The following is a 9,903-nucleotide window of genomic DNA, read 5'->3' as shown; positions in this document are numbered from 1 at the left end:
AGATTTGAAAGTATCTTGTCTCCTTATTGGTCCTTGGGTCAGGTGTCAGCCAGGTTACCCGAGCTTCTTAACCCTTTACAGGTAAAAGGATTTGGAGTCTCTGTACACAGAGAGCTGTTACCCTTCCCTTCATAGTTATGACATGGGTATATACGGTTTCTTCTTACAGAGCTTTAAGGGTCAATGGCTGAGTCTGAAAATTGATTTTGTGGTTAACACACTGATGCAGCCAACAGGCAGAGAAGCTTGAGAGCAACTTCTTTGAACTGCCAAGACCAAGCAGCAGTGTGACGCTAAACATATGGCCTGTTCTTTTCTTTCCAGACTCTTGCTTTCTCTGTTTTTAAGTCCACCAAGGAGAGAAGCAAGCCACGCTCTCACTGGAGTCTATAAGGTCACTTCAGCATTCACAGGTCAGGCTGCTGCTCACCTCCTACCCACTAGAAAAGTATCAGTGAAAGAAGATGCCAGGCGACAAGGGAGGGTAAAGCAGCACACAGGTTGTAAAATGAAAAAAGTCATGTGTGCATTGGCTCACGCTGTGGAAGTTGTACTATTAGAAAAACAAAACACCACCATGAGATACTTGTGAGAATTTTGTTAAGTGAAATGAAAGTTTCAATGATTCACAGAATAAGAAAATACCCCTCCCCAAACATAACTTACTATATTAAAAATACCAGGAATTAAGTAGACTAAATACAAGAAAGAGATGTGCACCCTTTTGCCCAGGAGACAACATGGACAGCTAATACTGGAGTTGCTTTGCGAGCCAGATTTAATGCATCCAACCACTTTTTCAACAATTGATTCTTCATGGAAATTGGCAACAGAAATTGTGGCTTGGTTGCCACTTAAGAAATCTTTAAGTAAGTTTTAAGTATCAAGAGATGGCGAACAACGAGTTCCTTATTCAAAAGCTGCCCCCATCTCTTGGCCGAGAGGTGGGGGCAGCTTTTTAATAAGGAACTCATTGTTCACCATCTCTTGATAATAAATCTTTAAGTAAGTTTTACTGTACCCAAGTGAATTGGTGAGAACAGAATAGTCAGAACATCTGTGAAGACAAGGTCAGGTAGTTATGAGAATGTAACAAACTTCCTGTAATACGAGCAGCAGATGGTCTTTCCCAAATAATGCAAGACTCACAACTATCCAAGACAATTTAAAGACTTGGAAATTCTTGTACATTGCAAAAAGGCATCATCATTCAGTATCTTCTAAAAAGAGTCCCAATGTATTTAGTAAAAAGCAACAGAGGGTCCTGTGGCACCTTTAAGACTAACAGAAGTATTGGGAGCATAAGCTTTCGTGGGTCAGAACCTCACTTCTTCAGATGCAAGAGTATTTAGTAGCAGTTATTGCTAGTGTTGGCACTCAGTCTCCAACTGGATGGTGTAGGTATCTAACAGAAATACACTGGTGGAAAAGTAGCCAACTCGCCAGTTACTACAAAACATGACACCACACGTTAAAAAAGCAAGTCTTCAGCAAGGTTCATTCTATCTGATGCCTCCATTTAGTGGATGAATGAAGGAAATGTAGCCTTCTGTCACGTACCTCTCATGGATGCCCCACACATCTTGTGTAAGTGGCCAGCTGGTGAGTGTTACTGTTTAAACATATAATAACTACACTCCTATTGTACAAGTGCCAACATTTTTAGTGAGGAGCTTTTCCTGCCCCTGATATGCTAACTGCAGAGCATTATCAGCAGGAGATTTCTGCTAAAGTCAAAGTTCACCTGAACTTGAGAATAGCACAGTATATGATATTCTACAAGAATTTATGGTTGCAGCGCTTGGAATGTCAGTACGCATTCTGCCCAGAGTAAAGGGCAGCATGTGGCCATCTTATGCTCCAACACAAGAGAGCAAAAGGGTAGAGGATGAACCACAACATGGCTCTAATTCAGCAATCACTTCTTTATACTTAATTTAGATGCAAACATGTTAAAGATGCAGACACAAAATGCTGTACCCAACTTCAGGGGAAATGAAAACATTAAAGAAAACTGGAAGCCTCCCTTCAAGATACGGATATGATTTGAGGATATAAGGAATGCTGATTTTTCTTCATATGAATCACATTTGGAGACTGTGCAGGGAATTATCCCAGATGAAATCTCAGAAAGCAGGGTAAATAAGACATACACGGTGCCAGAAAAAAGGTAACTGCTAAAGGGCTTTGTTTCAAAACCGTGCCATATACAGTGAGGCACTTGGCCTATGCTCTGTGAATGCTGCAGTTCCAATTCCTCTCAGTAATAATTTATATCCTGAGACTTTGCATTCCCTTTTTTGGGGGGGTGGGGGGGTGTCATTCAGTAACCGGAGGCTCCTCTGAAAACAGCAAGATCTCAAGAGGCTGTGACAATGCAGAATCTTGCAGATTTGTCTTTGTATTGGCTGGAAGCTGTACAGTATTGTAACTTCTTTTAAAACTAAATATTTGCTCAAGAATCCAAACAAGATTCCAACCGAAATCAGGCATAAGCTTTCCTAAATTAAATTTCCTTTTCTTGATCTCTCCAGAGAAAGTCACCTTCCACAAGATTAGGCCAGTAGCTCTCAAATTGGGCTTCCTGGTGATCTGCCAAAGGAATGAATGTAATAATTGGGGGAATGGGCTGTTGCGAATGGAAGGCAAGTGTTACCAAGGAATCCACAGAATGAAAAAGAGTTGGAGATGCCATGGATTAGGCCAAACCTGGGAGTCCAAAAAGATCACTAAATTATTCTGCCCTACTCTAGAGGGATTTTTGTTAGCTATGTGTAGATTTGGAATTTGAGACGATACTGAGTTTTTAGTCAAAAGACACTGCAAGAAGCTCCAGAGATGGAGATCAGGAGCAGGAACACACATGCCAGATAAAATAAACACTGAACTGTAGCCCAAAACAATCAGATCCTTTTAGAGTTTAAAAGAGATGTCATGCTTTTCCGATCACCCATTAGTTTGCATAATCACTCACGCTACAGATTTCTGTTTATTACTAGGGGCAGCGAGCATCTGCAGTGTCACAACAAAGAATGGTCTCCTCAGGTTTCTGGACTACTCTGCACTCCAGAGCATCAGCTAAGGCGTCAAATACACTCAGTATCTGCATTTCTTTCCATTCAGATGCTATGATTTTGACATAGAAATGTTTAGTAAATGTCACGGAAAAGGAAATCAAGTCACAGAAAGGGCAGTGTTGGAGAGCAAGACCACTGCCCAGAAGCAGCTCCTGTCCCACAGGGCTGGGCCCGGCTCCTGGCTCTGGGTGTAGCAACCAGGCACGTGGGGTCAGAGCCACTCAGGTATAAACGGAGGCGGAAGGGTGGGCAAGGCAAAGCGGAGTGACAGTTGCTGCTCGGTTTGGGGGGCAAATCAAATGCGCTTCCACAGCCAGTCCCAGGAGTTCACAGACTTCACTCATTCCGCTCTCCGTGATAAAGCCGCAGCCTTGCTGGAAACGTGCCATCCCCGCGGTCTCCGGGCGGGAGGCCGATCCCGCCCCGCCCCATTGCCTGCCCAACGCTTCCACGGGCTGCCAGCTGCGGCCGCCCCGCGCCAGGAGCCGGCCCCCCGTTCCCGCGCCCAGCGCCGGGCAGGCGCCGCACGCCGCTTTGCCAGGCCGGCCCGGCTGAGCCCCGCGGCTCGCAGCGCGGGCAGGGAACGGGCCCCCCTTACCTCCGGGAGCGCCGGTCCCGGCCGAGGGGCAGCCGGTCCGAGAGGCGCCCGAGCAGCGCGGCCAGGCCCAGCCTCCCGTGAGGAAGCAGGCCCAAGAGCCGCCGCCACAACACGGGACCGCCGGCCGCCGCCATAGAGACTATGCTACTTCCGCTTCCGGCCGCCGCCATGGAAACCTCGCTACTTCCGCTTCCGGCCGCCACGGGGCGAACCCGCCACCGCCTTCAAAGGCGAAAACTTTATTTGGGGCGCGAGGCACGGACACGCTCCCTCCTGCGCAGCCGGGCCCGGCCCGGACGCCTGGGTTCCGTTCCTAACCTGCCCCCCAGCCTGGGACCCACGGGGGCACGGGCCTGCTGCTGCTGTGGGGCCCAGGGGCCGCCTGCCTCCGCATCAGCCGGGGGTGTCAGGGCGCGGCGGGCTGGGCTGAGCGAGGGGCCCAGGCCACGGCACGTGGGACAGGCCACAGGAAGGCGAGGCCTGGGCAGGCAGCCCCTTCGACCGGCCCGTGGCTCAGCCCTGCAGGGCACCACGAACGCGCCGGTCCTGTGCTGCGCTGGGCCGGGTCCCCCAGCGGGGCCAGAGCCCTGCCCAAGCTCTCCGTGCTGGACCTGGCGGCCTGGCGTCCGTGGTCCCCCCCCGCCAGCTATGAAACAATGACACTTGGCCAGTGGGGGGAGGCCTGTGGGCGTGGACGACGCAACGTCACAGGCAGTGCACCTAAACTATGGAACTCACTGCTGCGGAGAATGATCGGGCACCTTCACTGTGCTCAGAACCTCCTGGGACAATAATAGCGTCACACCCCGTTTGGCAGCAAAATAGCATTCCTTGATCTTCTAGATTGTAAGGTCACTAGGATATGGACTGTCTTGCTACACAGTGCTAAGCACATGGAAGGCACTTTTAATAATAATGCATCATTCACTGCTATCTAGGTACAGGAAAGTTGGTTTGTTTGCCTGGGTAGTGGGTTTACAGCAGGACAACAGTGTCTGTGCTGAAGGGAGGCAGATGTACATACAAAGTATTGAAGTAACCTGACCTTGCAGTTATTACACTGACAAAACTCCCACTGAAATTTGTGGCAGTTTTACCTACATCACAAATGCTGAATTGGACCCAGAAGTATGAAAGGGTTCACCTAGCAGCTGGAGGTGTGAACGTGAATACTGAGCATTACAAGTCAAACAAAAATGTCTTGAAACCCTACTCATCTGTGCTGCATTGTCACTATTGATCTCCAAGGGGCTCAGCGGGGATCCTGAGATCTTTGTCCATCTTCTGAGTGCCACAGCCAGAATGCCTGGCCACTTCAGGGCCATGCCAGCCTCTACATCGTCCCTTTCAATCCTCTCGCCATTTTCCAAATAAACAAGCAGAATGCAATATTGCTTGGGGCAGCATGTCTGAGAACATTCACTGTACTGAAACCAGAGAATGAAAGTATCAGGGGGTAGCCGTGTTAGTCTGTATCTACAAAAACAACAAGGAGCCTGGTGGCACCTTAAAGACTAACAGATTCTGTTAGTCTTTAAGATGCCACCAGACTCCTTGTTGTTTTTTCAGAGAATGAAAATCTGTCCACAGTAAGACACTTTTGTAAGGAACTGCTGGGCTCTTTACCGTGTCCGTGGATACCGTCTGATTCAGAAAAAGCAGGAAATCCTGAGTTAGGGCTGCTGCTGCCAAAGTGTCTGTGATTCACCCCCAAGGCAAAACCAACACAAATAACAGCCGGAAAGACACCCTGCCCAGCGGCTGTTGGCTTTCAGATTTAGGCCCCATCTGGCTTATGCCCATGAGTATTTGACCAAAACCAACTTTTAATTATTTTTTTTTAAATCAAAGCATAGTTTTGCCTTTCCTCATCCCCTACCATTGTCTCTGCCGTATCTGGCAGCTGGACACTAGAATCAACAGTCAGCTGCTGGAGTTCCACCCTCATAGCTAGATTTACTGTGTGTGCACATCCTGCACATTACTGCTGCACAAATTTGGACTGGGGTCCTTCTGGGGGGCCATAATCTGCCACCTTCCCACATAAGACAAAAGGGTACATCTCTTCCTCCCTCCCCCCGGTAAGGCTACTAGGAACTGTGCTATATTAAAGAGTTATATTACTCTTGGAGCCTTATGACTCTCCTGAGCCCTTCAGAAACCAAAGGGACTAGCAGATTCACCCATGCAAGTTCAGAAAAGAGCAAATCCAAAGCAGAGTCTGAGGACCAAAACCAAACCCACTTAAGGATTTAGAGGGGATTTTAGAAAAAACAGACTTATCAACTCAGTGAAAAACTTCTGTGATTCAGCCCCAAAACTTCAAAGACTCTTTCTTTTAAGTGTAGTCTCTTGTCAAGGTCTATGAGGGAGACATACTCAGACTTCTCTTCCCCCAGTCCCATATCAGTCTATGACTACCATATTTGAGGTTGCAGTTTGGGACCCAAGTCTAAGATGGCTGCATGTGGATGATGCTCTTTCATATTTCACAGAGTTCCCCTGAAGTGATCAGAACACTAAGGTGCTCAGATACCACAGTGATGACCATGGACTAAAAACCTTTAGTAGAATACATTTTGCAACAGCTCCTCTAAAGCTGATAAATGTTGTCTTCTGTGATGGGCAAGATAAATGCACTTCCTCCATGCGCTCTGAAACCTGAAATTCTCCATCCCATCAAAGCTTTGTTTTTCCCAAAAGGGTTTTGCCAGGTCACCACTGGAATAGAATATTGCTTGTCCAGAGCCAAGTCCACCATTTAGTCCGCAGAAGAGGCAGCCAGGGGGAGGCATGGTTCAATTTCTGGCTGATGATGCAGAGGACAGATGAAAGTCTGAGACAGTGCCTTGTGGAAGGCAAATGCCAGACCCCAATCTGCCTGGGGGGAGGGAAAGGAGAGTGAGTTCACTGGGGAAAGAGCACAATCAGCTCTTGTGGGTTTTATTTTCCAATTTATATTTTAAATTGTCCAGGATCTTGTCATCTGAGATGCTATTGCCCAACAGCCTCTTACTCAGCAGCTCAGCCACACAGGCGGCAACTCCAAGGAGCTGTAGGAAGCTCATTTTCGATAAATGAACATGTCCTCCCTGCAGCCAGGTTTCTGGAACAGAATCCTCTTAGATGGGGCTTCTTGTTTGTTTTCCTGTCCCTGCGCTTGTAAACTGCAGGCAGATAAATGAAGCTCTCTTGATATCAAGGGAATCTCAGCAGTTTGTGGCATGGCAGGCAGCCAGGGGCTGCTCTGGAGCCTTCTACACAAGTCATCCTTTGGCAGATAGTGCAGGGAAACACATAATTATCTAATCAGGTTACTTCAGAGGGAATTCCCAGCGTTCAGGGCTTCAGAAGCTGTCAGGGCAGAGCAGAATTTACAGCACATGAGTGTTATCGGGACTATCCTGAAAAGCCTAGTTTCCCTAAGGTCTGACCTGCATCCCCTGCACCAAATCCCTGTCCTGGACCTCAACACACACCTGTCAATGTACCTCCATCCCCTGCTATTCCAACCCTAGTTCTCCCTCACGCATGCACAGCCCTGCCAGTGCCCCTCAGGCCTGACAAGCAGCATTCCCTGTTTCCAGTCCCAGGCCACACCCAGCAATGCTGATGGAGGGTGGGGAGTGCTGCTAGCCTGCATTCTGGGGGAGGTGCAGCCCTGATTGTCAAACACTCCCTGCATGTGTCAGATGCAGTCAGAGGTCAGTCTGCAAGGAGCTTTGGGCCTCTGCCCATGCCTTTGATCAAGGTCTTGAAGAAACTAGTCAAAACGCAAACAATTGTATTGGCACAAAGGGGGAAGGGCTCATTGTCTGTGGCAGGCAGGAGGCAGCTGGGCTTGGAGCCTTTCCCTGACCCATATATTTATGTAGGACTTTAAAAATTGTGCTTTGAATCTTCAGCCTTCCCCCTGATCCCCAGGCCACCTCACCCAAAGGAAGGGGATTGTTGAGGCAGGTTCATTTCTTTAGCATAAATGACATTTCCTAGCTCCTAGGTTTCTTGAAGCTGCTATTTACATTGATAGAAGCGAAGCTGCCTGTCTGAGGGGTAGGGTAAATTGGGGGCTAAAACATGGGAGGGGCCACTTGCATCCTCCTCAGGCATCAGGCTGGCATCCCCATTTGGAGAGGGTGGAGAACAGTCCATGAATTCCAAAGAGGAATCCCGGAAGTGGCATCCAGGGCTGGGATGTGCTCAGCATGTGGCAGGGCGCTGGCCATCCACCATGCACACAGAGAAGGCATGCTCCTATCTCAGAGGGTCTCCCCTACCTCTCGGTGATGATGGGGGAACCCCAGCCCTAAGGCTGGTTTCAGGAGAGAGCAAAAGGGGCTATTGAAGGTACATTGGTCCTCAGTTCCACCCGGCTGCAGAGTCAGACCTAGCATTCAGTCAATGGGACTGGGCTTCTTTTCCGCAGCAGCCCCTCCCCACATCCTCCCCACTGTGGAGTGGAGCCCGGCACTGCCAGCAGGGGCTCTCTGCCACCCAGGGCCTTCTCGCTCCTCCTTCCCTTGGATTTCACCACTCCTGCTTTAGGCAGAGTTCCAGGACTCGTTTGCATTTCAGACCAGCTGGTTCACCACAGCCTCACTTCCCAGAACTACTCCTTTTGTGTTTATTCCTGACTGGCAGCAGCTCCAGGGCAAATGAAACTATTTAAAACAGAATCCACTGACAGTGTGTGTTTTGTTTGTATGGTCAAAGTTGACAATTGCCAAAATTAAAGTTTTAGAACCAGCTGAGAAGCCAGCTTAGCTATCCTCATCTGCCTGCCTGCAACTCCTCCAAGAGACGAGGTGGGGGAAGCCAGGTCTTCTATTGGCCCAGCTGCTGTTGGTGAGAGAGACCAGCTTTCTCTCCCAGCAGGAATTGGTGGTCCGATGAAAGATGTGACCTCACCCACCTTGTCTCTCTAATACCCTGAGACTGACACAGCAACTACACTGTAAATCCTCAAGCAAATGGGGAACATTGGTGGACCTCCTGGCCCTTCCCCCTCTGACAGCATCTGGCCAGCTTGACCTGCCAGCAAAGTGTATTTGAATTCTTTGAAAGAATCGTTGGCCCCTGCCTCTGGTCTGGTCCCTTCTAACTGGGGCTGGAGAACCCTTTGGACCAGATTCTGTGCTAGGCCTATGAAGAGGCACAGCCCAGCGAATGAGGGGATCCCGGGCTGCTCTAACAGTGGCTTGGCTTCCTACATGTAAAGTGCTCCAGACACGTCCCCTCCAACCCTCTGCCACCCCTATGCTGAGGGCTGGCACACCACTGCCTATGCCAAGACTGCAGTGAGGAGGATCCCCAGGGGCCAGTCAAGCCAGCTCTATACAGCAGCTGAACCCAGAATCAAGCCTTTATTTTTGTTAGGAATATAAAGCTAACCTTTGCTCTGTCATTCCTCTCCCCACTAACTGAGGCACTTTAAGTGCTGCTGCACATCCAGTTGTTGAATAATCCAGTAACCTGACCCCTTTCTCAGAGCCCCGGGTGCGTTTAATCATCTTAGGGGAGAGTTTCACCCTTATTGTTCCCAAATGTTAAATCAGGGTTTTTTTCCTTCCCTGCAGCTCTTCTGGGAAGTGCAAATGAGGTCAAGGGTGGCCTGGAATGTTGTATTTGAACTAAACTTCAGAGCCATCAAGACATTTGAGCCACAAACCTTTCCATAACAGATTAGTAACTCCCTTCCCCTCCCACCAGCAGGGCTGAGGGGATGGCAGTTCTTCTCAGAGAAAGGCTCCCAGATGAACTCCCTGGAATTTTTGATCTCATGCCTGCTTCTGCAGCACATTCTGCATGCTAGTGGGGAATACCGGGAATCCTCAATGTCCTTTGAGTGGCAGCAACATAAGGAGCCGTCTATCAGGGGAAGAGGCAGGAGGGTTCTCCAAGGCCATTTTTGTTTGTACTTTGGCTCTTCCACTACATCCCCCCATATGCTGTAGTTTGGGGGGGGGGGTATAAACTGCAATTGGTTTGCTGCGCTAGAGGCTAGTGGACAAACAATTCACCTTTTGGGAGCTCACCTCTAAACTTTGGAGCCCCAGCCACATCAACTACCTTTGCCCGCCTCCAGTGCCTCTTTCCACACAAGGTACTCAAAGCAAACATTGGTGAATTAGCCTCCAGCCCCTGGGAAGCCTTAGCCCGGGTTACAGTTGGAGGAAGGAACACAGGGGCAAGCCACACAGTGCATGGGAGGCAGAGCTGGGACCAGAA

The 9,903-nt window shown here is 49.2% G+C and overlaps 1 protein-coding gene across 1 annotated transcript in view; it reads right to left on the bottom strand.

The window, feature by feature from the left end:
• Nucleotides 1-3,809, bottom strand: part of PGS1 (phosphatidylglycerophosphate synthase 1) — a 29,992-nt gene extending 26,183 nt beyond the window's left edge. The window contains exon 1 of the mRNA XM_024205914.1: nucleotides 3,676-3,809. Coding sequence (XP_024061682.1) covers nucleotides 3,676-3,809 — 134 coding nt within the window. The remainder of the gene's footprint in view (nucleotides 1-3,675) is intronic.
• Between the last annotated feature and the right edge of the window lie 6,094 nt (nucleotides 3,810-9,903).

This window comes from Terrapene carolina, unplaced genomic scaffold (assembly GCF_002925995.2).
Source record: "Terrapene carolina triunguis isolate 2854851 unplaced genomic scaffold, T_m_triunguis-2.0 Scaffold192, whole genome shotgun sequence".
NCBI classification, from domain to species: Eukaryota; Metazoa; Chordata; order Testudines; family Emydidae; genus Terrapene; species Terrapene triunguis.
The sequence above is the reverse complement of the archived record's forward strand: the minus strand, read 5'-3'. Positions and strand labels throughout refer to the sequence as shown.